Source organism: Camelus ferus, chromosome 15 (genome assembly GCF_009834535.1).
Source record: "Camelus ferus isolate YT-003-E chromosome 15, BCGSAC_Cfer_1.0, whole genome shotgun sequence".
NCBI lineage: Eukaryota > Metazoa > Chordata > Mammalia > Artiodactyla > Camelidae > Camelus > Camelus ferus.
This window is the reverse complement of record NC_045710.1, coordinates 44412490-44439473: the sequence shown is the minus strand read 5'-3', so window position 1 is coordinate 44439473 and position 26984 is coordinate 44412490. Positions and strand designations below refer to the sequence as shown.

General features: G+C 31.4%; 1 protein-coding gene across 4 annotated transcripts in view; it reads left to right on the top strand.

Annotated features, from left to right (window-relative positions):
• USP34 (ubiquitin specific peptidase 34) overlaps window positions 1–26984 on the top strand; it is a 202297-nt gene that overhangs the window by 116085 nt on the left and 59228 nt on the right. For all 4 annotated transcript variants that reach the window (XM_032497624.1, XM_032497621.1, XM_032497623.1 and 1 more), the window contains 13 exons: window positions 854–976; window positions 1103–1186; window positions 1679–1765; window positions 5857–6057; window positions 8492–8574; window positions 12460–12500; window positions 12639–12763; window positions 13830–13982; window positions 14900–15004; window positions 16918–16973; window positions 17060–17180; window positions 24615–24798; window positions 25230–25390. In XM_032497624.1, the coding sequence (XP_032353515.1) occupies window positions 854–976; window positions 1103–1186; window positions 1679–1765; window positions 5857–6057; window positions 8492–8574; window positions 12460–12500; window positions 12639–12763; window positions 13830–13982; window positions 14900–15004; window positions 16918–16973; window positions 17060–17180; window positions 24615–24798; window positions 25230–25390 (1524 nt within the window). The remainder of the gene's footprint in view (window positions 1–853; window positions 977–1102; window positions 1187–1678; window positions 1766–5856; window positions 6058–8491; window positions 8575–12459; window positions 12501–12638; window positions 12764–13829; window positions 13983–14899; window positions 15005–16917; window positions 16974–17059; window positions 17181–24614; window positions 24799–25229; window positions 25391–26984) is intronic.

Sequence of the window (26984 nt, the reverse complement as noted above, 5' to 3'; positions counted from 1 at the left end):
TCTCAATGCTTGTTTTAGATGCTTGTACAAGTCAACTGATAGAGTTAGGGGGAAAATTAGACATTCTAGGCAAAGAAATTTAATATATATATATTAGTTAATTTTCCCATAAAGGCATGATCTCATGTTACTGTTAGATATCTTTGTAAAGACATCTGTTAAAATTAAAGATTATTTTTTAAAGTTGTATAATAAGGAGTTACTTTGTGGAGATACCATTAGAACACCTGTAGGACGAATGGAAAAACAATATCCTAATGTTATGCTAATGATTACCTGTAATTTGGAACGTTGTTATGTGATTTCAAAAGGTCCTATGTCTCAGATGACTTAGAAGTGAAGAAGATGGGCCTGGAAAATGGTGGTTGATGATTCAGTGCAGCTTTAATAATACTATTGTTGTCAAGGATGCACATTAATTGTAAATAACGCTTTCATAAATCGAGAGTAGAAAAGAACAATATTTTTAAGTTTATGTATTTGCATATATGACTTTTGAATGGGTAGGTGTCACTTACAGATATTAAACATAGACTGTACTACTTCCATATCCTCAAAGTTCATGCATTCAACTAGGCTGCAGTGTTTTTTTTCATTGAGATGATGAATTACCTCAACTGTTGTGGAGATTAACAGCTATAATTTTTCTCCTGTGCTGCTGTTTATTAATTTTTTTAAATGTAATGAATAATTGGTGTTTTAAGCATATAATTTAGTACCAATTGTATAATTGGTGATCAGTTGTTTGAATATATTTCAATATATATGTAGTGTCGGTTTAAAAGTTTTTTGAGGGGTGGTTCTCTTAGCAAGTTGGCTTCAGAAACCTATGTCTTTCTTTTTTTAATTTAAGAGTAATGATGGACTTAATTGGAAAGAACTGCTCAAAATTAAGAGTGCTCATAAGCTATTATATGCCCTGGAAATTATTGAAGCTCTGGGGAAACCTAACAGAAGAATAAGGAGAGAGTCGACGGTAATAGCATTTCCATTATTATCATTAGATATTTGTATTCTCTCTGGAGCAAAATTCCAGAGTATGTTTTCTTTTAATTCTCCTGCCACCCTTCCTTATTTTATTATTTTTTACTGTTTCTCACAGGGAAGTTACAGTGATCTTTATCCAGATTCTGATGATTCAAGTGAGGATCAAGTGGAAAATAGTAAAAATTCCTGGAGTTGCAAGGTTTGATCATATGTGTTGGCAGTGTATTGGTAAAAATAATTTATCTCTAATTTTCCAAACGTAGGTACCATAATTATTGTTTTAAATTAACTTACCATTTCAATAAAACATAGTTTAAAAATTACGCATTACCCTCATCGCAGTAATGAACTGAGATTATTTAGTGCCTTTGTACTCCTATTTTTAGCACTTTTTATTTTTTCTTTCATTGGAATACTGTGTTAAAACCTCTCAGTGTCTGGGATTAAATGGTTAATGGAATATAAAGATATGTATATAGATTTTTGCAAGAATCTTTTTAAAATTCTCGAAAGTAGGCTATTACTGTAGAGAAGTTATATTGGTTTTTTTAAATCAAAAATTTCCTAAATGAAAGATATATAATACTTTACTTACATATACACACACATCCAGTTACTGAATCGAAAAGCAGGTCTTCACTACATTATGTAGCTGCTTTCCTCTTACCATTACTCTCACAATTGTTTACAGTTTGTTGCTGCTGGAGGGCTTCAACAGTTATTAGAAATTTTTAATTCTGGAATTCTAGAGCCGAAAGAGCAGGAATCCTGGACTGTGGTAAGTGAAAACTGACATTTTCTACTAGTTACAATTGTTAGCCCAACAAGCCACTTTCATTTCCCATTAGCAAGTGTAACTTTTGTTGCAAACTTTATTGTAGTAAAGGAGAGTATGGAATACAGCAGAAATAAGTTTAAGGAAAAATAGGGAGTCTGATAAACTAAATATACAGTAAGAGTTCTCCATGTCAACTTTGTTAAAAAAAATTTTTGAGTGCTAATATTAATGACTCTAAATTATAGGTAGTTCAAAAACATTTTTTCTTTAGGTTATAAGTTATATATTAATATTTACATAGTCTTAAAGCTTGAATACTTTTAAAGAAAAATTGTTTTATGTCTTCAATTTTTTGAAAACATCCTTTTTTGGGGGGTTTCACTTTGTTTTGACCATTTCTTCCTTGATAGCAATACTAAAAAATGTGTTTCCAGATCATTTGTGACTGGTCTGCAATGAAATAGATACAGAACTTGAGAGTAAGCCTTCAAAAAATTTTATAGCAATTGGATAATATTGAATAGTAATTTTTAATAGCATTTTGCAAAATTCTGATCCTCAACAAAATGGAAGTTTTTAAAAATGGTACTTTGTTAACTTGAAGAAGCACTGTCTATAATATTAGGAATATTAAATTGCTTGTGGAATATTTGAAAATTCTTAGTGCTGGACCAAACTGCATAATCCAGTTTTGTATTAAATGGAAAAGATGCTCATGTCCTGACCTCCAGCAAAACGGAGTAGCATTATCAAACATTCCATTCAAATATTAATTTCTTAGTACTTATTTTTTAGAGTTATTTTAGAACCTAGGAGTCAGGTGTTTGTGATTTGTTATCAGATACTGCTACATCCAAAAGATTAATGGGAGAAAATACATTTAAAAAACATTGCTGTCTACCAAGATTTTGTTGGTTTCAGTACTTCTTTCCATTTTTGTTTTACATATTTTGCTATTCATTTTGAGTTAACTTTTGAATCTGGTGTTAGGTAAGGGTCTAACTTGATTCTTTTGCATATGCATATCAAGGTTTCCCAGAACCTTTTCTTGAAAAGATTATATCCTGCAGTGAATGATTTTGGCACCCTTGTCAAAAATTATTTGACCATATATGTGAGGGTTTATTTTGGGGCTCTCTATTCCATTCCTTTGAACTTTTTGTCTTTATGCCACACTGTATTGATTACTGCAGCTTTGTGCTGTAAGTTTTGAAATCAGAACATGTGAGTCCTCCAGTTCTTTTCTTTCAAGATTTCTTGTCTATTCAGAGTCCCTTGAGATTCCTTATGAATTTTAAGATGGGTTTTTCTCTTTCTGCAAAAAACATGATTAAAATTTTACTAGGGATGGCATTGAATCTTTGGATCACTTTGGGTAGTATTGATATTTTAATAAGTCTTCGAATCCGTGAACATGTGTTGTGTTTACATTTATTTATGTCTTTAATTTCTTTGAGCAGTGTTTTGTAGCTTTCATTGTAGAAGCCTTTCAACTCCTTGGTTAGGTTTATTCCTAAATATTTTATTCTTTTTGATGCTATTGTAAAGGAAATTGTTTTTGTAACTTCTCTTTTATATTGCTCATTGCTTGTATAGAGAAATGCAACTGAATTATGTATGGTGACTTTGTATCCTGTTACTTTGCTGAATTCATTTACTAGTTTTAAGAGTCTTTGTGTGGAGTCTTCAGGGTTTTCTACTTCAGTAACAGAGGTAATTTTGCTTCTCCTTTCCAGTTTAGATGTCTTTTTTTTTTCTTGTCTAATTACTCAGGCCAGAACTTCCAGTACTGTGTTGAATAGAAGTGGTGAAAGCAGGTGTCCTTGCCTTGTTCCTGATCTTCAAGGAAAAACTCGCTTTCACCACTGAGTATGGTTTTCACTATGGGTTTTTCGTATATGGCTTTTATTATGTTGAGGTAGTTTCCTTCTGTTTCTATCTTGTTGAGTGTTTTTATCATGAAAAGGTATTGACTTTTGTTAGATGCATTTTCTGCATTAGTTGAGATGATGTCTTTTCCTTCATTTTGTTGATATGCAGTATTACATTGATCATTTCTTACATGTTGGACTATCCTTGCATTACAAGAATCCCGATTGGTGATGGTGTGTAGAACTTTTAACATGTTGCTTAATTCTGTTTGCTACTATTTTGTTCAGAATTTTTGCATCAGTGTTCATAAGGGATATTAGTCTGTACTTTTCTTGTAGTATGTTTTATCTGGCTTTGGTATCAGACTTATGCTGGCTTCATCAAATGAGTTAGGAAGTTTCCCCCTTCAATCTTTTTGGAAAAGTTTGAGGATTGTTGGTATTCTTCAAATGTTTAGTATAATTTACTAGCGAAGCTGTCAGGTCCAAGACATTTCTTTGTTGAGCGATTTTTGATTACTGATTCAATCTTACTAGTTACAGGGCTATTCAGATTTTCTATTTCTTTATGATTGAGTCTTGATGAGTTTTGTATTTCTAGGAATTTGTCCATTTCAAGTAGGTTGTCCAGTTTTTTGGCATACAAGGATTGTTCATAGTACTCTTAACAATCCTTTTTATTTCTGCAGAATTAAACATTTTTCCACTTGCTTTTCTGATTTTAGTAATTACTTTTCATTTTTCTTAGTTCTTCTAGCTAAAGGTTTGTCATTTTTGTTGTTCTGTTCAAAGAACCAGCTTTTATTTTCAATGATTTTCTCTAGGTTTTTATATTCACTGTTTATCTCTGCTCTTATCTTTATTATTTCCTTCTTTCTCCTAGCTTGGGTTTAGTTTGTCTTTCTTTTTCTAGTTCCTTAAGCATAAGTTAGGCTGTTGATTTGAGATCTTGGTTTGGTTTTTTTTAAATGTGAACATTTTTAGTAATCCGTATCCCCATTAGCACTTCTTCAGTGACGTGTCTGTTCATATTTGGGGTTTTTGTTTTGCTTTGATTACAGTTTGTTTTTTTCTTAGTAGAGAGTTATAAGACTTTTTTTCTTTATTCAATTTGGACAAGTTTTTTGTCAGATATAGGTAGTAGGAATATTTGCATTCAGTCTCTGGCTTACTTTTTCTTTACATTGACAATGTTTTAAGTAGGAAGTTTTTAATTTTAATAAAATTTGTATCCTAATTAAGGAATCTTTGTTGCAAGTTCACAAAGATTATCTCCTGTGTTTTCTTCTGTAAGTTTCATAATTATCTTTTACATTTAGGTCTGTGATACATTTTGAGTTAACTGTTGTATATGTAGAGTGAATTTGAGGTTTTATTTATTTTTTCCATATGGCTGTTCAGTTTTTCTAGCACCATTTGTTGAAAAAAGTGTTCTTTTCTCACTGAAATTTCTTGGTACCTTTCTTGAAAATCAGTTATATAGTATTGTTTTCTGGTATATTAGTATAGCCGTGCTGCTTAGCAGTGATATTAGGAAAAGAGAACAAGGACCATTGAAGAGAAATCTTCTGAAACCCTCATCTATAAGTGACATTCTTATTAATTTATTTAAAGGAATCATTTTACTTTTAAATTTTTAAGGTAGAGCTTTAAATCAGGTAGAAATTTTACTTTTCATGCTATATAATATTTTACCAACAAAATACTTGTTTTATTTTAAATGTATATATGTAAAGTGCAAATTTTTCAGTTGAGTTACTTTCTAGAATTATTGAGAATTTCTTTCACTCTCAAATATTAGAGTATATACCATTTATGTGGAAAGAAAATTTCCAATACTTTTGCCATCAGTTCTTTTATTTTGTAGGTAAATGTTATCTTCATTAGCATTTTAATAATTTTTTTAAGTTTTGTTACATTCTGAGCAGTATGTTTTTTAAAATCCTGTATATTGCTATTATATACCTATGTATGAAATTTTCATGATAGAAATGCAAGTGTCATTTCCATTTCATTAAATACATATTCTAGTGTCTAATGTCTTTTTTTACTTTTATAAGATTGAATTGTTACTAGCCATAATACATGAGCAGCAAAATTTCTCTACCATATGGATTAAGTACTAGCTATAATAATTTTTATTTTCTATCCTTTAGTTTCAAGTTGTATAGTGACCACATTAATGAAAATAGGGAAATGACATTTTCTTCTTATCCACAGTGGCAGCTAGACTGTCTTGCTTGCTTGCTGAAGTTAATATGCCAGTTCGCAGTAGATCCATCTGATTTGGATTTAGCTTATCATGATGTCTTTGCCTGGTCTGGTATAGCAGAAAGCCATAGGAAAAGAACCTGGCCTGGCAAATCAAGAAAAGCTGCTGGTGATCATGCCAAGGGTCTTCATATACCGAGATTAACAGAGGTAAAGTACAAAAGTTGCCATTAAATTGTAGTAATAAATAAACAAGGACATACTGTATATAGCACAGGGAACTATATTCAATTTCTTGTAATGAGCTGTAATGGAAAAGAATCTTAAAATATGTATGTATATGTTTAACTGAACCACTTTGCTGTATACCTGATACTAACGTAAACTGACTACACTTCAATAAAAAATAAGAATTAAAAAAAATTGTAGTAATAGGTTCTGTTTATGTTTTGAAAGATCTTATATATTTTTGTTTTTATGAAGTGAATACACTAATGTATACAAAATACTATCCTAAATTACAATATGACTTAACAGCTGAAGTGGTGCCTTCATTTTAAAGCAGTAGAAGTTATGAGGCAATAATGCTTTTCAGTTCATCATCTAAAATGCAGGAATGAATAATATATATGCCATTTAAATGTTACCTAACTGTAGGACTCAGTTCCTTAGTCAGTCTCAGTAATTTTTATACTGAGTATATCAGGGTCCATTCAGGAAAACACTAGGTATTTTAACAGAGTAGATCTAAAATAGAGAACTGGTTTTACACATATGTGTTGGAGGGCTAAAGATAAAGGGAATGTTGAGGTAATCCAGACAAGTAACCATCCACCACCCCTAGGGTTTGAGGAATATATGGAAAATTAGGGTTATCAGAAATTAAAAGATTATAGGAGGGATCCTGTTGAACTAGAGTTTAGGCCTCTGAGGAAGTGGTTCTGTTACTGCTGAAGTCAGTTGCTTCTTCTGGGTAAAATACTTCAGAAACAGTGCTAATAGAAAAAGCAAGAAAGTAATCTCTCTAGTATCCCAGGTTGACAAACCTGAATAGGAAGCCAGCTGGCAGAGAAGTTTAGTTCATAATGTACCAGCCGTAGTGCCACAGAGTAAGTACATACATAATATGGTAGATTTAGAGCTGAAGATGGCACAATAACCAGCACATCTAACAATAAAATGAAAATTCTTTTTGACTGTAAATTCTGTTGTTCATGTGATCAAATGTTTGCTCTTCAGTGTCATCAGTGAACTAGAATGTGAGGAGGGATGAAGATGAGTTTTTACTGAAATCTCTTCCTCATTTTGTAACCTTTTGAGAATGGCACCTCACCTCATACTTACCCAAGAAATACCAGAGTAATGAGCTGTTACTAATAGAGAAATAGAATACATATACCCATATATGGAATTTTTAAATAATTGGCTAATTTTTTAAAAACTTGTTCAAGTGCATACTTATTGAAAGTAATTGAGAATATATAAGTGAACCTTTCCCGAAGTCACAGGTCACTACCGTTAGTAATAGCTTTATATGTTATTTTATTATGTGCTCATTTTTTCTGTGCATATGCCAATGTTAGATTTTTATAGTTTAGAAAAGGAGCATACTATACTTTTTTCATTTCTTTATCATAATATTTAGAGTTTAGTATGTGAATCTAGGCTATTAGGGGGAAAATTTTTGCAACCCTAATTCTGGAGATGAAGTAGTTCTGTAGTAGGGAAGAACACTTTTTTTTTTTTTAAATAATTTACTGTCATGCATTATTTCGTTGATTCTCCTTTAGTACCCTTTTAGAAGGTTCAAATTCCAAATTGGACTTTTAGATTCTAGCCTAAATATAGCTTTTCTTGTAGCTTTCCCAATTTTGCCAGGGACAGGTTTAGTTGCTGCTCCCTTCTGTTGCTCATTGGGCACATTGCGTATACTTGTGTTACCGTGTTTTCTATGTTATCTGCTACACTGGACTAACATTTCCAAGATGGGAACAGGGCTTTTATAAAGTCACTGCTCAGAATGGGTTCTAATTTGCATAAGGGATTTAATAATTCTTTATTAAGTTAGCGATTTTTTTCCTACTATACAATTGAAGAACTAGACTAGAAATTAAGTATTTATTAGAGTCATGCAGCTTGAAAGCTAGCAAGCTAAATGTTGAACCTCAAGATTTTTCATCTAGAATCCATGCTCTGTATCTATGGTATATTGTATTGCTTTTCTATATTTATTTCAGGATGGTTAAGGAATCTGCCACTGCTTGACTTTTTTTATTCTTATTTCAAAAGTGAAAAATATTACTTCACCTGGTGCCCAGAAAGACCACTGACATGTGTAATATATAATATTTTTATCACACTATTGGGTAACGTGCAGAGAATCTGTGGATCAAATACAAAGAGAGGATTTGTCTGTGTATTTCTAAATTTCCAATATTTTCTTATTAAAGTTGCTATATTTAAGTTGGATTATAAATTTGGTTTTTTGATATTTGATATTTTTACAGTATTTCCAATAACCATTCTTAGGATATTCCTTATCTTTTTATAAATAAAAATCAAAGTAACTTGGAATCTTTGGTTGAAAATGCATTTTTGTGTTTTAGTGTATTTATAGATTTTGTTAAATGTTTTTGTTTTAAAGGTATTTCTTGTTCTTGTCCAAGGAACCAGTTTGATTCAGCGACTTATGTCTGTTGCTTATACGTATGATAATCTGGCTCCTAGGTATGAAGTTTTTACATAATTTATGTATATATCTATTTATAGTAAGGATATAGTGTTTTAAAACTTCAAATTGAAAAAATTTAAAAACAAAAATTGTTACAGTATTTCAGTGAACTTCTATTTCATTCATCTAGATTTGCATATTATTATCAACATTTTGCCAATTTTTTATTGCATAATCATGAGTGTGCATTTTCTGTGTTGTGTGCACACATTTGTTTATGTATAGTTCTGAATCTTGCGAGAGTTCAGACATTGTGACAGTTTATTCACAAATAATTTGATGTGTATCTCCTAAGACCAAGGATATTTTCTTAACAACTACAGTAAAATACTCAAATTTAGAAAATTTAACATTGATATATTATCTAATACTCAAATTGTCCCATTAATATTCTTTAAAACTTTTTAAATTTTTTACATGATTTTAAAGGGTATATTCCATTTATAATTACTACAGAATATTGGCTGTATCCTCCATGTTGTACAATACATCCTTGAACCTGTCTTACACCCAATAGTTTGTACCTCCTACTTCCTCTTCTCCCCATAACCAAACTACTCTGTGTCTGTGAATCTGCCCCTTTTTTTGTTCACTACTTTGTTGTATTTTTTTAAGATTACACATATAAGTGATTCATACAGTATTTGTCTTTCTATGTCTGACTTACTTCACTTAGCATAATGCCCTCCAAGTCTATCCACGTGGCTGCAAATGGCACAATTTCATTCTTTTTATGGCTGAGTAGTATTCCATTGTGCACATCTTTATCCATTCATTTGCTAATGGACACTTAGGTTGCTTCCATATCTTGGCAATTGTAAATAATACTGTTGTGAACATTGGTGTGCGTGTATCTTTTCAAATTAGTGTTTTTATTTTTTTTCCAGATAGATACTTAGGAGTGGAATTTTTGGGACATACGGTAGTTCTATTTTTAATTTTTTGAGAAACCTCCATACTTTTTTCCACAGTGGCTGCACCAGTTTACATTCCTACCAACTGTGTAACAGTTTATAACAATTTTTTTCCTGGTCCAGGATCACATACTGTGTTTAGTTGTCATATTTCTTCCATTTCCTTTAATTAAGTATACTTTCTTAGCCTTTCTTTCATGATACAGACATTTATGAGTAGTATAGGCCAATTCTTTTATAAAGTGTCTTTCAATTTAAGTTTTCCTGATTGTTTCTCACGATTAGATTCAGACTACACATTTTAGCAGAAATACTCCATAAGTAATGTATCTTTCCCAATACACCCTGGAGATAACCGTTTGTCCTATTATTAGTGATGCTAATTTTGATCAGTTAATCTGGTTTCCTGCAAGTTTCTCTGCAGTAAAGTTTCTGATATTTCCTTTCTAGTTAATAGTAATCTGTGGAAAAATATTTTGCAACTGCTTAAATTGGCTAGTTTTCACAAAATTGCTTTTCATTGACTTAGCATTCAGTGATGATTCTTACCTGAATTAAATGTTAGCATAATGTTTGCAAACTAGTGATTTTCTAACTCTTACCATTCCTTTTATGTTTATTAGTTCACATTCTATTATAAAGAAGAGCTTTCTCTTCCTCCCTTTTGTTTACTATCAATTTCATGAATTTTTTTTCCATTCAGTATAATTCATTACTACTACTCTTTGCTCAAATTAGCTGACTTGGCTTCTTCAAGCTTCTTCATGTGTCCTTTGGACATATCCCCATTATTTGGGTGGAAGGGAAGAGTCTCTTTTTATTTTTCCTATCACGATAGGATCTTCCAGGCTTACAGTTTCCCTGCCTTAGTTCTAGAATCAGCATTTCTTTAAGAATCCCTAGTTCTTATTGGTGGGGAACCTCTAAAATAACGGATACTTGGCATACTCACTGTTCTTAGTGTTTCCTTGCTTCTAGGCCCTCAGTAGATAGAGCTGGAAATAATGTATATAAGAATATAGTTTAAACATGTAATATGATCCCATTTTGGGGGGCTGTGTTGGTGGGTTTTTTTTTAAATAATGTACAGAATTTTAACAATATATAAATGGTAATTGCTAATACATGAGTACTTGATTGTATGCCTTAAATAATCACATAAATTATGTTAAAGTATGTAGAATTAATTTCCATGTGTTGTATTCTGTAGATGTTGTGTTGGGCTGAAGTTTGCCCTTGTACTCAAATGATTTACAAAGATACTGTAAACACCTTTAAGAGTGCTTAATCTTATTTATGGCTAATATCTAGTTAGCTGTTTTTAGATGCTTTTAAAAGTCACCTTCATAGGCAGTGGTTGTATATAAGCATGATCATTTTAAGATTATTTTTAATGAAGTTTTTTAAGTGTCTGTCTCAGCTGAATTCACTTGATCCATTTACTTGATCAATATCTGCTTTACCCCACTAGACTTTTAAGTTCTGTTCGAACTATATCTGATTTTACCCACCATTATATTATCAGTGCCAGGCACCTTACCTCATTGTTTGTGAAACTAATGAATGGATAATGTGGAGAATCAAAAAAAGTGCTATATATGACATTGGTTTTTATGATAAAATACATTTTATACTCCACCTGCCAGTTGCTCTCCAGTTAAATAATTAACTAGTTCTCCTTGTCCTCTAACACACATTCTGTATACCTCACTATCCCATGCATCACAGTATATTGAGTTAACAAGGCTCAAGTCTTGTTAACTGCTTGTCAATAACTGCTCTAGTCTGCTTTTATTTTTTCAGCATTAAGAAATGTTGGCTTGATCCTGTTAACCTGACACAATGAAATATAAATACGCAGGTTTGATACCAGCTGCTGTTGTTCAGGCTGGTTCACTGCAGCAATTCTTTTCATTCTACCATTTCCATTCTTAAAAGATCTTGTTAAGATCTCTAATGTGAGCCCTCCCTGTCCCCCTCTAGTCTGTGTTTTCTTGGCTCCTGTTCCTGTTCCATTATCTTTTCATAGTCCTCCACCTTCAGTTTATATGTGCTAGGAGGTTTGTGTCAATTAAAGTAGCTAGAATGAACTTTTTCCCTGTTAGCAAAAATCTTATAAAGCTACAGATTTTAAAAGTAGATGGGTAGGTTCCTCCTGGTAAAGTTAAATGTATTAAATTAATATGATAAAAGTTAAACATGAAATATGGCCAAATACTTGATTCGTAAGTTTTAACTTCTTAGTACCATTTATTTTAAATCAGTAATATGGATGAGTCTTGCTTTTTGAGATTTTGAAAGTTGTTTTGTTCATTATAACAAAGTGAGGATGCTAAAGTCCTTTTTTAAAGACAGCTTATTTGTAAGGTGAATACTAAATCCCTGTTTACTGGTTTTGTTAAAATGAAAATTTTTAATGTTTTGTTTTCTTTAAATTGAGGTAATATATTTTCTAATGAAGTTACTGAAAGTATCATGGGGAAAAAAATAGAAGTGAAATATAGAATTAAATTGGGAATTTTTCACTACTTTTCAGTGGTTTGCTTCCAAGAATTCCTGATCGAAATTTGCATTAACAATACAGAAGGAAGAACATTTTATGTCAGTGTATGATTTTTTTTTTAAGGAGTCTGAAATTTAAACTAAAACATTATAACCTTTCTCTTTGTAATACATACCTCTTTAACCAGAGCTTTAGCACTTTTTAACAGTTGACTTCAGTCAATATAGGATTCACTCAGATTTTGTTCATTAACTCTGAGCAGTCATTTGATGTTTGCTATAATAAGATTTTGCCAAGGATTCTTTAAATAAAAAATGAAGACCATGGGAAAATAAATTATTAGCTTTTAAAATCTAATCTATCAAGGGGGCAGAGAAAGCTAAAGGCTATGTAGTAATAAATTGAGTTATTTTTAATTCATTGCTGAATTTAATTAGTGGTGGTGATGTGTTTTTACCTTACAGAGTTTTGAAAGCTCAGTCTGATCACAGGTCTAGACATGAAGGTAAGGGTTCCACAAAGTTAATTTTTAATAGATAAAGATTTGAATGACTAGATACATTTATATATATTTAATAATGAGCATTTTGTTTTCTTCATAGCACAAGCCTTTATAGTAATTTTTTTCCAATTTTTTCTTTAGTTTCACATTATTCAATGTGGCTCTTGGTGAGTTGGGCTCATTGCTGTTCTTTAGTGAAATCTAGCCTTGCTGATAGTGATCATTTACAAGATTGGCTAAAGAAATTGACTCTCCTTATTCCTGAGGTAAGATAAAGATTGAGGGTTAGTCCTATTCATATTTTTTCATATTAGTAGCATTGATAATAAAAAGAGAGCTAATGGAAACAAATGGATATGATTCCATAAATATATCACATTACCTGGAATGTACTTATTTAATCCTTTAAGATCTAGAGTGTTTTGAATTGTGTGGATGTTAAATATTCTATAACATTCATATTTTCTGCAGTATTTGTTTACAGAGTAATTATTTTGTTTTAGGTTTGTTTGGGTTTTTGGTTTTGGGGTTTTTTTTAGTTTTTTTTTAGTTTTTTTTTTTCTGGGGGTTTGGAAGGACTTGAGCATTTATTTTATCTTTTTTTTGAGCATTTATTTTTGTAATTTATGTTTTAGAGAAGTTTCTTTTGCTTTTTCTATTTAATTAGAGTGTATCCCTTAGATGCAAGAGAGACTAAGTTAAATGTATTTTGATTTCAAGTGTTCACAATGAAGTCAATAGAATTTACACTAATTGTATCTTGATATTACTCACCCCGTATTTCTAAATGAAATAGTAGAAACACATTCTTACTAATATACTTAGCCACAATAGTCATATCCTTTTTAGACAATATTTTCTGATATTATTAGCACTATATTGAATGCATATGTATTCTTGTGCTGGCTGTGTCCCAGGTAACTATTGTGACGTTCGGACAAGTCCCTTAGAATCTTTAAAATATTCTGATTTAAGTACTTTCTAAATTGCTTCTTTTGCTGAAAATATTTTTCCTGTTACTTAATTATGTAAATAAATTATTATGAATATCCTCTTCTCAGTCCCTTTTGTATTTGTCTGTTGTATTTATTTGGGTTTTTTTATGATCATTTTGGGGAATTTCTAAAATGTTTTTACATATTACTCTGTGCTTTTGGGTACTTCATTGGATCATGTATTATTTAGGTGCATGAGCATGTGATCAGGACATTGCATTTTAAAATGTGTTGCTGAAGATTCCACCTTACATGTTATTTCTGCCAACATATTAACCTTAAAATTAACTTTTTAATGCTAACTCAGACTATCTTTGGAACTTGCTTTTTCATTTAGACTGCAGTTCGTCATGAGTCTTGCAATGGTCTTTATAAGTTATCTCTGTCAGGGCTGGATGGAGGAGACTCAATCAATCGCTCTTTTCTGCTACTGGCTGCCTCAACATTGTTGAAATTTCTTCCTGATGCTCAAGCACTCAAACCTATCAGGGTAAGATTTTACTGTGTTGAGGGGCAGTTTCTGTTTCTGTAATTTCCTGTCCCAAGTATGTCATTGTATTATCGTTACAGTAATTCTGAATACATGTTTACTATCTATAGTTTTCACTGGGAGGATAGTAGTTACATAGTTCTTAAAGTGACAGCATTGCGACATATTGTGTCCATGTTACACCTAGAAAATAGCATTTGTTCTTACTAGGTTCTGGGCCTTGTGTTAATAAGTTGAATGATAGAAACATCAGATGTAGCTTTCTTCTCATTCAGTCACACAGCTTTGGGGGTTTTTTTATCCTAATGATACTCTGAATTTTTAATTTTCTTCCTTGATCCAACGTGTATATTAGCCTTATAAAAATCTTTCTACCAAGTTATAAATCCAGAGACAATTAATAGACAGTCTGGGATTGTAATTTTACTAATCCCAGAAATACAATGCATTGGTGGATTTACATTTTTCTCCTCCATACTTACCTTCTATCACTGACTGTAAGAAATGTATTGCATTCTTTATTTTTCAGATTTCAAAACTATTAATAGACCATTGCATGTAGGTAGATTTATATGTACTCATTTTGTATAGGTTCCTTTTCCAGATTTTAATTGAGTTCTTAGTTTGTATTACATTATTTAGCATTATACGTTATTCGTATCTTTTCCAAGTAGGTTATAAGTAATTTGAGAGTAATGTTTTTCTGAAAGCTTTCTTACTGTTCACTTATGTACCTAGTTCTAATTTCACAGAAACTAGGAGTAGAGAGTTCTCTCCATATTTTTGTTAAATTTTGAATAATGTTTGTAGGGATTTAATTTTTTATAAAGCCTATATATAGTTTTTAGGATGTATTGTAATTTTTAGTTATTCCCCTTTTAAAAATGTTTTCATAAAGTTTAAATTTTTTTTAATAGATAGATGATTATGAAGAAGAACCAATGTTAAAACCTGGATGTAAAGAATATTTTTGGTTGTTGTGCAAATTAGTTGACAACATACATATAAAGGATGCTAGTCAGGTATGTTCAGTAAATTATACATTGACTTGTTAATAGAGATGAATTATGCACATATATGTTTATGATTTTATAGGTCTTTATTTATAATTAAGGGCATTTTTCTCATTCTGTAATAAGATGAAAATGTCGTAATTTTTCTGCTGTGTTTGTATCTTTCTGTTCTGCTCTAATTACTTTCTTCTTTTTACTTTGACCTTAGTTGAAATGTCTTCGTTTGGTACTTATAGGTAGTTTCCTGTGTCTTATGAGTAAGATTTGTGGATGTAAAGTCTGACTTGGAATGTGAAATTTAGACTTTAAATATACAGCTTTCTGTAATAGCAAGTGGATACTGAATACATAAAATAAAATTGCAATTCAAATAGAAGTTACTTTAAAGAAACACTATCAGTTTACTGATCTACCAATATTCTTATAGTAGGCTAAAATGATACTTCCATTCAAACAAAGAAATATTTAAAGCAAATTGATTTCAAAGGCAGACTTGTCACATAAAAACTTTTTTTCTTTTTTGTAAATTAAGTAGGCTAAAATGCATCTAATTGAGCTCAGAAAAAATGAGAAACCCTTGAAGATGCTACATTTAAATATTTAGGAAACATTTTCTATCAATTTTTTTTCATGTATTTCAATCAAAGTCCAGTATATACACTTAACGTTTTTAAAATCCTGCAGTATTTGAACTTCCTACTTTAAAGGAACAGTTCACATCTGAATTTTTTTAAATATTCTACTTTTCATTTGAGAAAAAATTATAAAAATTAATATTGAACATGTTTTAATTTTTTCTTCTAGTTTTGCTGAGTAATTGGCATACAGCACTATGTAAGTTTAAGGTGTACAGCATAATGATTTGACTTAAATACATCATGAGATTATTACCACGATAAGTTCAGTGAACACCATCATCACATACAAAATTTTAAAAATAGAAAAAAGTTTTTTCTTGTGATGAGCACTTCACTGTCAGCAGTTTTCATATAAAACATACAGCAGCGTTAATTATACTTATCATGTTGTGCCTTTCATCCCTAGTATTTGTATCTTTTGACTACCAATTCCAGTTCCCCTTCCCCCCAGAATGTGTTTAAATATACTTGACTTAAATACATTAAAGTCTGTTTTTACATTTAATATTGATTTCTTTTTGGTGGGAGGGGGGAGGTAATTAGGGTTTTGTTTTGTTTTGTTTGTTTTTAGAGGAAGTACTGGGGATTTCACCCAGGACCTCCTGCACACTAGGCATGTGCTCTACCACTGAGCTATACCCTCCCTTTTAATATTGATTTTTACATTTAATATTGTCTATAAAAATATTGATGCCAGATAAACATTGATTTTTTTTTAAAAAATCTATGGTTACCTTTTTAAAGTAGGAATCTAATATTTTTTGCTTGCTAGTCAAAGTAATTTTCCTTCTTAAAGATCTGAATTTCTTTGAGAATCTTAAATTAGTTCTATTTTAATTTTATTTATTGCTCAGTATAATGAAAATTAAAGCTTTATTAAAATTAACTATACTTTTAAATTAATTTCTAAAGGTAGTGTTAAAAGCAAACCTTAGTGGGTGAATTATATGGTATATGAATTACATCTCAATAAAATTGTTAAAGAAAAAATGAAACAACAACCTAGTGTCTTCTCGATAAATTACTGTGACTCTCATAATTTATTACCAGTATTCCATTGATTCTTTTTAAAAAGACTCAGTGATGTGTTTACAACTAAAATTTTATTGATAATTATGTATAAATAAAGATTAGTTATATTATTTATAATTAAATTGGTATACTAATGATTTGAAAGAACCAAACTTTTGTTACTTACAAGGAAATGATTTTTTTTTTAATAATGTCTAAAATACTTAACATAAAAATCTTTATTGGAATTTTGTGTTTTCTCTTTGTACTAAGACAACACTCCTCGACCTAGATGCTTTGGCACGACATTTGGCTGACTGTATTCGGAGGTAAAATTTGATGTAAGATTGACAATTATTTTGGTGAAGAAAGAAAGGACATAATTATATAAACTATCTTGTATTCTTTTTTGTAGCAGGGAGATCCTTGATCATCAAGATGGTAATATAGAAGATGATGGGCTTACAGGACTCCTAAGGCTTGCAACAAGTGTTATTAAACACAAACCACCCTTTAAGTTTTCAAGGGAAGGGCAGGTGAGTAATTAAGACTTCCAAATATTTATATGAAATAAGATTAAACTTTTTTGTTTCCTTATATGTGGGTATGTTAAATTTCCTTAAACATGCAAACTATAAACTTTACCAAAAATTTATTGCTGGCAGAAACAGTGAATTTTGAATAAAATGATTTCTAGAAATACAAATCTTAGCCTTATTCTTAGAATTTAGAAACAATTTTTAATTCTCATGACTGTATAGAAAGACAGCCTCTACTTTAATGGTATGTTTTTATAGGATTGAATATTTTGAGTTAATAACTTACACAGTGGAATTAATAAGTACTTGTTAGAGTACTTAGCTCATTTGTTTCATATCTTAAAGGCCCATTTGACATAAAATCTGTTGACTATTTGATAACACCTAATGACTTTACACCAAGAAATGTGTAATTACTCTTTAGATTAAGTTATGTACTCTTCCATTGACCCTTTTGTCATTGCCTTCATTGAGGGAGGGAGTTACGGATTGGAGGGTTGTTTTCTTAAGTCCACTGATTGTATTAGGGAACACAAGAATAACCAAAAAGGTGGAAGTTTGTCCCGATGGGGACAGGCTAAGGGATTCTTGAGATAAACTTAAGGTGACAGTCTTATCTATCTTAACTCTGTGCTACTTCCCCTATTTCACAAAGCCCCATTTTGTGTTTTTTCTTCTGGGTCCTTCTTAAATTTTTTCATTACACTCAATGGGAATAACTTGATTGGTTTATAGTCTTGATGATTGAAGTTTTATTTTATATATAAACCAATATGTAATTTATATTCCAAAATATAAATATATTAACTGATTTTCTGATAACATATTATCATAAAGCAAAACTCATTTTAAAGAAAGAAAAAAATTTTTAGGTATTACTGACAAAGAGAAGATTCCCTTATTTTAATTTCACATGATGCTTTGGTAAATGGCCTTCTGGACTTTCTGTGGCTATATTAAATACACAGGTATATAATTTATATTATGTAAATACCATCCTGTGATCTGTGTTCTTTATTTTTAAATGAGTACATCAAAAAAGAGAAAATACATTAAAAATTGAATACATGAAAGAGGGAAATAATTTAATCTTTATTAACATTTATGTTAAGAGTTTGAAAAACACTGTGCAGGGAACATTCTTGTACACCTGTCTCATTATACACTTATGTAAGTTCTTAAAAGTAAATTTGATTCTTTTTAATCAGAATACATTGGTTTACAAAAGGCTCTTGTCAGTTTATGCTCCCAGCCACACTACCTAAGAGTGCCAGCTTCTCAGACATCCTCACATTCCTTACATGACGTTTCAGTCTTTGCCACTCTCACTGTTGCTTTAGTGTTATTTCTTTGGTGAATGTTGAAGATGAGTGTCTTTTCATTTGTTTTATCCACTTGTATTAACTAAGTTCTTCTTTTGGTTTTAAATTTAAAAATTTTTTTTAAATTTAGCTTGTGATTTTCCGTTCATAACCTGCATGTATTCTTTTGTTATTTTTTTTAATTTATTGTCAAAAGTTCTTTATTTTGAAAATATCAGCTCTTTTCTCATATATACAGGGATTATTTCCAAAATTCTCATTTAATTTATCTTCATTATTCATGTGCATTTTATACCATTTGTTTCTATCCTCTCTTTTGTGTATTGGTTCATACAAATGATTATCTTAGGCAAAATGTTTAAGCTCTTATAAGGTAGATATTGTTATTAGACCCCATTTTGACAGATGATGGAACTAAGAAGGCAGAGAGGTTAAGCAACTTGCTTTACTGATGACACTCAGACTCTTTACCTGACCAAGTTTCTAACCACTATTCAGTACTGTCTATAGATGTTAAAGCCTTACGCAGTGTTCTATAATTTGCTTTTTTCACCTACCTTAGAGATTCCCCATATCAATATATAGAGAGTTAATTTCATTCTTTGTAACAACTACATAATATTCTTTTTCTGGAACTATGTAATGTATTCTAACTAGCTTATCTTATACTATTACAAATGATGTTGCAGGGAAAATGTTCATGCATCCATTGTTTAGGAAAAAATTCTGGAAGTAGAACTGCTGTTTGATGAGTTACGTGCTTTTATGATTTCGGTCAGTATAAAACCATATTGTCCTCTATGGAGGCTGAGCTGATTTATGGTTCCACTTAAAATATATGTGAGCCAGGTGCCTATTTTCCCATATTCCTACCTATCTAGTGTATTATCAAGTATTTAATTTCTGCCAGTCTGATAAGTGGAAAAGATTCTCTTTATTTTATTTTTTATTTTTTGTAATTATGTGTAAGGTTGAGCTTCTTTTTACATGTATGCCATTTATTTGTGTTCTCTTTTCTCTGACCTGCTCAAATCCTGTTCTCATTTTCCTTTTATGTGTATACTTGGTCCTTTTCTTTAGAAGTTGTAGGATTCTTGTATAAAGGAAACAGCCGTATATACTTGGATTTATTTCTGGACTTCCTGTTTCACTCTGCTTACCTGTTCATTCACCAATATCATATTCTAATTCTGTAGATTAACACTTGTTAGTATCTTGTAGAGATGATCCATCTTCCCTATTACTCCTTTTCAGAATTTTCCTGGTGGTTTATTTTTTCATATGAACTTTAGAGTCAGTTTGTGTCATTCTTTCAGAAAATAAAATTCTAATACTTTTTAAAATTGGAGTTTGTTAAATTTATGAAAAATTGAAATTATATTAAATTTGCCTATACAAGAACAAGATTTATCTTCTTATTTATACAAAACCAATCTTCTTGTGTTTTTTACTTTAAAGTTTTCATTTAGAATTTGAATTTTAGGAATTTTTCAATGAGGTTATTCTTAGGAATTTTATCTTCTTTATTGGTAACATATATGGAATCTTCAGTTGTGTTTTCTAATAGTTGTTTATATATAGAGTAATGATTTTTGTGTATGAATTTGTTGCATGCCACCCTAAGTTCACTTACTGTTTGTAGATTTTTTTTAGTTAACTCTACTTTTATCTCTAGTATCAAAATCTTTATTTGCTTTTCATAATTGCCTTCAAGTAATTGTTTTATTTCTTCATTTTTAAGTCTTAAGTCTCTCCATCCTTTCACTTGTCTTATTTTGTCTAGAACCTCCAGAGCAATGTTAAAGTTTTTATAGTTTACTAGTAGTTGTTCATTGAGAAGTTTTTAATGTTTGTGTAGTCAAAACTACAGATTTCCATTGTGTTTTGGATGAGATGGGAAACCTTTGGGAGCTTTTGTACAGGAGAGAGATGTGGTATGAATTAATATTTTAAAAGCTTCACTTGTTGAGGGAGGCAAATAACTCAATGGCCGAGTGCATACTTAGCTTGCTTGAGGTCCTGAGCTCAATCCCCAGTACTTCAACTTAAAAAAATTAAATAAAAGCTTCACTTATGTTCTCTGGGGAGATCTAGACTAGGTAGAGAATTAAGAGGGCAGGTGTGTGTGTCATGGATCCAGTTAAGAAGTTTTGCAGAGAGATGATGGTGAAAAGTGGTTGTATTTTAGGTATTTATTGAAAATAGAGCTCATAAGACTTAAATTTCTATAAGATTGTGAGGTGGGAGAGAGAAATTAATCAAGAATAACTGGTCAATTTTATGCCTTAGAAACTTAGTAAATGATAATGCCATTTGCTAAGAAAGGGAAAGCTCAGGATAGATAAGACTGGGGAAGGGTGAGGTGTCAAAATCAGAAGTTCTATTTTGGACACGTTAAATTTGAAATGTCAATTAGATATCCAGGTGTAGGTGCTTAAGGCAGTTGGTTTTGGTGTATTTTTATGAAAAGTCTTCCTTATCTCTAAGATACTAGAAATACTTTTTCTGCTATGATGTTTTACTTATTTATTTAAGAATTTTAGAAAACTTTATTTGTAATTTGGTTTTGGGAGTCAGTAAATGTTTTCTGTAAAGAGCCTTATAGTAAGTATTTTTTTGGTTTTGCAGGCCACATTTGGTATCTCTCACTACCATCATCACTACTACCACTGCTACTAATTCTTCCTCTCCTCTCTCTCCTCCCCCTCCTCCTCCCTTCCTCTTTCATCTTCTTCCTTCCTTTCATTCCCTCCTTGCTTCTTCTCATTCTCCTTTAAAAATATAAACCCCATTCTTATCTCTGCTACCTTGTACAGTATCTGGCAAATACATGTTGAATAATAGATGATTAAGACTCAACCCTGATTCTTAAGAACTGATGGTCTAATGGTTCATTTGTTCAGCAGGTAATTATTGAGACATCTGCCTTATGCAGAATTTGTATGTACCTTCACAAGTAATGACTGCTCATGATACTTGTAATTCATAGTTTAAAAAAAAAAAAAAAGAGCCAGTAAAGGGATCCTGTCAGAGATATGGAAGATCAGATAACACTGACATGATTAGGAAAGGCTTTAAAGAAGATAAAGCTTTTGTAACCAGGACAGAATTTTCTTAAGTAGAAAAATAAGGGAAGCATCTGATTCACAGAAAAGAGCATGAGTGAAAAATAAGTCTTAGGAAGCCACTGGTTATGTGCAGAATATTGAGTGGTTAGTTCAGTTTGGCTTCAGTTTGAGGAAGTATAGGAGGTAACTCTGGGAAGCTGGGTGGCCATTATTGTGGTCACAGGAAATTACTTGTATGTGTACAATAAAATAAAAGCATTACTTTTGTAATTTAATAACTGGGGTCTTCAAAGTTTTTGATCAAATAACAGGAATATGCTTTAACAAACTAGATCTGGTAACAGGTTGAGAGCCAATATACTTTTTCAAACAGTTTTTGAAGTGGTTTTCAAACTGTTATTGTTCATATATTCTTCAAATAATTTTGGGAAATCTAGGTATCCTCTCACAGATTTTTAAATTTTAAGAAATTTCTAGAGCTTTCAAGTTTTTAACTTTTTTATTGTAGTTGATGCACATATACTATATAAATTACAGGTGTATAATATAGTGATCAATAATTTAAAGCTTACACACCATTTATTGTTATAAAATATTGGCTGTATTCCCTGTATTGTGCAATATAGCCTAGGCTTAAGTATTTTTAAAGGATATAATTTCCAGGTGATTGAAATTGATAAATACTTATTTTCTGTGACTACATGGTGGTGTCTTATATTTCTCTCATAAATAATTATTGTTACATTACATGTATCTGGACATAGGTAATCAAACCACGTAAATACACTTTGAATTTTGCCAAATAAGTATGAAACATTAAAAATGCAATTTTATTCAAAATATATGCTTTAGGAAGGATATGTGGCTTTAAAATTAATTTATATAGTCGTAGATGGCTATTACTTATTAAGCTAGAATGACTATGTGTCCATTAAGTCTTTCACTACTTTATATTTGTGTAGATATAAATTGTGAGAAGCCTTGTTTACAGTAGGAATGGAAGGAGTTTTGTTTTAATAATGTTGTTTAGCTCTTTGAATTTCTTCTGAATTACGTAGCAAAGATCATACTCTGATCTATCAAAGGAAATTATTTTAATATTCTCAGGTATCAGTTTGAGGGTCTTCTTTCTGTGAAGTATACCAAAATGGCTTTACCATTCTTTATCAAATGGATACATTAATATATACGTTACTCTTTCACTTAGAGATACCGGCTTTCCTGGTAAACTCAGAGGAAGCAAAATAAAAGTATTGTTCATTTCAACATGCTTTACCAACTCTTAATGTTTTGATAAATTGTTTTTATCTTATCACAAGTGTTAAATTAATTTTGTCAGAACTTTGGCATTATGGGTGTTAAGGTCATTAAGTGTCTAGATCTAAACTGATTAGCAAACATTGTTCATTGTTAAACTAGTTATTAGCCAATTTCATTTCTTTTTGAGTGAGTTTGACTTTATTTTCCAGTTCATGTAAATGCGTTACTCTGTGTTTCCGAGACAGTCATCTCACCTCTCAATTATAAAATAGTCAAGGTATAATCTTACTATCAGTCTGTCAACTATGTAAAATAAGCTTCTATTCACTTTCCGGATAATCTTTCAGATTTACTTCTATAGTTCTTAGAAACTAAGCATTGTACTATCTTTGACAATAGTGAGACGGAAGAGGTGAGGTCATTAATGGGAAATACTTTAAATTTTCCTTCATTTGGTGCCTGTGTCAGAGGTTCCCAGGACCACTCCCAGGTTCAGTGATTACTAGGATTCAGAGGACTCAGCACTGTAATTGTATTCATGACAAGGCTTTATTATGGCAAAATAATAGAAAATGAAATCAACAAAAGAAAAAGCATGGGGCCAAGTCTGGTGGAAATCAGGTACACCATTCTAAGCGCCTTCTCCCAATGGAGTTGCATAGACTGTGCTTAATTGCCCCAGCAATGAGTGTGACAACATGTATGAGGTATTGTCTACTGGGGAAGCTCTCTTGAGCCTAGAAGACCAGGGGTTTTACCAGGGGATGGGTCATGGAGGTACATAATAACCTGCATAACTGACCACAGTCACTGAATTCCAGATTTCCAGGTGGAAAACAGGTATTCTGCATAAACCAAATACAAATAGTCACAGTAAGCTACTTTAATCACTTAGGGAAAGATTTATAACAGAGGAGGGAATTGTTTACCATTCAAGTGTCCAAATGACAGCCAGTAGCCAGCCTTACAATGCAGCCTCTCTAAGGATAGCAGAGTCTCAGTCTTAACGTTACCTCTTTTCTGCAAAGTACCCCTGGAGGTTTTATACCCCAGAACAATGTACCGTTGTAGTACTTGAGATGGGTGAGGGAGATAATTTTCTTTGGGAGAGTAGCAAAGGACCAATTAAAGAACAAGTGGGAAAGGTGACCCTTTCTCAGGAAGATTGAATTTAGGGAAAAGTACATCTAAAATACATTTTATTGCACCTTAGTTTTAACTTAACTGGTATTGAAGTTGAGAGCTTGGTGTTCTGACTGTGGCACCTGCTAACTCTGTGACTCCAGGAAAGATTCTTAACCTTTTTTGTTTTTTGTTTTGGGGCTTTTGAATAGTATCTGGCACTTGTAAGTGCTTATTATGGGTAAGTTGCTGCTGTTGCTGCTCCTGCTCTTTTAATTATTAGAATGAAATAAGGAGAAACTTAAGTAACTGCAAAAAGAGTAGAGTCCTGAACAAAAATGTTTGTTCAATGAAAGAAGTAGAAAATAATAACGTTGTAGATGGGACTCTTAAGAATGAGCTATCAGGTATCGAGGGGAGGGAAGAGTAATGGTTAGCCTCCCATGCCTACCCCACTCCCACCCCATTTCTCTAAGAGAAGTGAACATTGGGAATACTTTCAGATGATGCTACATGATGCTCCTTTAACTTTTTAAACAGTGTTTTTAGTAAATTGTAGATTGTCATACAATCCAGTTTACTCTATGTAACTTACTATATTTGGAAAATAATTAATTTCCAAACTTAGGTAACATACTTGGTCTTTCTCTTTTTTCTAGGAATTTTTAAGGGATATCTTCAATCTCCTGTTTTTGTTGCCTAGTCTAAAAGATAGACAACAGCCAAAGTGCAAATCACATTCTTCAAGAGCTGCTGCTTATGATTTGTTAGTGGAGATGGTGAAGGGGTCTGTTGAAAACTACAGGCTAATACATAACTGGGTTATGGCACAACACATGCAGTGTAAGTAGTCTTCTTTTCCTCTAATCTTTCTAAGTTTTGTTTGCAGAAATGAGATTTTGGAGGGTATGATTTAAAGTATTCACTATTTACATGTTTTAACTTTATAAACTGTTGCTATTGTTGACATAATTGAAGTTAAAAACAAACATTGGTTTTTAAAAAAAAAGAGGTATGATGGACTTTTTATAGATATCTGAAATACTTTAGCATTTGGGGATTAAATAATTCAGTGCCAAATTCAAGTTTTGATAGTCCTTTGAATTTTTAGGAATGAACTAGTTTTATTATATATTCTTACTAATTAAAAAATTATCATAAATAGTGTCATGTATATGAACTTAATAAGTAATGGAGGTAGTAGCTGTGAATGAAAGCAAAATACATTAATAGTTGATTTGGGGGGCATCTTTTCCTTCCTCTTTTTTCAATAGCTCATGCGCCTTATAAATGGGACTACTGGCCTCACGAAGATGTCCGTGCTGAGTGTAGATTTGTTGGCCTGACTAACCTTGGAGCTACTTGTTACTTGGCTTCTACTATTCAGCAACTTTATATGATACCTGAAGCAAGACAGGCTGTCTTCACTGCTAAGGTAGAGTTTTCCTTATTTTAAAAATTAAAACCATAAAGCAAAATTTTAAAATTTTGTTGATCAGTCTTGATTCAGTGTAGTAAAATATTGTTTGAGAAGATAATTTTTGAATAAAAAAGTGACAAATTTGATTAGATTACTAGCTAGTTTATGTAAATTTCAATTTTTACGTTTCAATGGGTTACTCCAAACAATGTAGTATATTTATCAAAGGAAAACACAGTTGTGGAATATACAGTGTATCCAGTAAAAACGATATTTTCAGTAAAAATAAATACAAACTTTAATTATATAGAAAATAAGCAAAGCCTAAAACAAAGTAGGGAAATATTACCAGAATCACTGGACTTGTTTCTTTTATACTTATCCTAAAGTAAATTTGATTGTGGGCCTAGTTTGAGTAAACTCTGCTTCGTGATATTTTTGTTAACTTGTTCTTTCTAGTTTTCATTCTTTGCTAACCATGGGCTGTTTTTCAGTTTGCCTTCTGCACTGCTTCTATAGTTTCTTAGCAAACTTTCTTATGCTTGCACTTTGGTTTTTGTTTTCCTCTATCTTACCCTGATATCCTGGCAATTTTCCCCTCTAACCAAGTATTGCAATTCTGTATGTATCTTCAGTGAATCCTTAATATGTTTAAGCTGTGCTTCAAGGTCTCCAATTTACTGTATACTCAAGTAGGTTTGTTTTTTGGCTTTAGTTATATTGATGTTTTTAAGTTTACCATCTGAGACTGATTATGATTAGAAATAGTTGAATAATTGATTTCATTTAGCATGTGGAAATTTGTGAAAGCTACATGTATTTTCATTGTGGTAGAATATACATAGCATAAAAAGTATCATAGTAAACATAAGTGTACAGTTCTGTGGTATTAAGTATATTCACATTGCAACCATCACCACCATCAATCGCCAAAAGTTTTTCACCTTCCCCAGCTGAAACTATGTATCTGTTAAATATTTTACTTACCATTCTGCCTTCCCCCAAACCTTTGCAACCACTATTCTACTTCCTGTCTCTATGAATTTGGCTCTCTAGGTACCTATATAAGTAGAATCATACAATATTAGCCTTTTAGTGACTGGCTTATTTCACTTAGCATAATGTCTTCAGGATTTCATCCGTGTTGTAACTTGTATCAGAATTTCCTTTTTAAAGTTGAATAATATTTCACTATATGTGTATACTACATTTTGTTTATCCATTCATCTGTCAGTGGACACTTTGTGGTTGCTTACACCTTTTGGCTATTGTGAATAATACTGCTATGAGGATGAGTGTACAAATATCCATGTGAGTCCCTGCTTTCACTTCTTTTGTGTAGATACCCATAAGTGGAATTGCTTGAATCATATGGCAATTACCATTTTCTATTTTTTTGATAATAGACATCCTAATGAGTGAACATGTATTCTTTTAAGTAGTAAATACACATATGTAGGGTGTATAATTTACTTAGAAATTGCATATTTGGTTTTATTGGATTTAAATAATTCATTCACTTCTGCAGCCAACTAAGAATTTATTCTCCTGAACAAAAATGTAAATCCAGGTCTTAATTCCTGACTATTTCTTATTCTGAATTACTAAC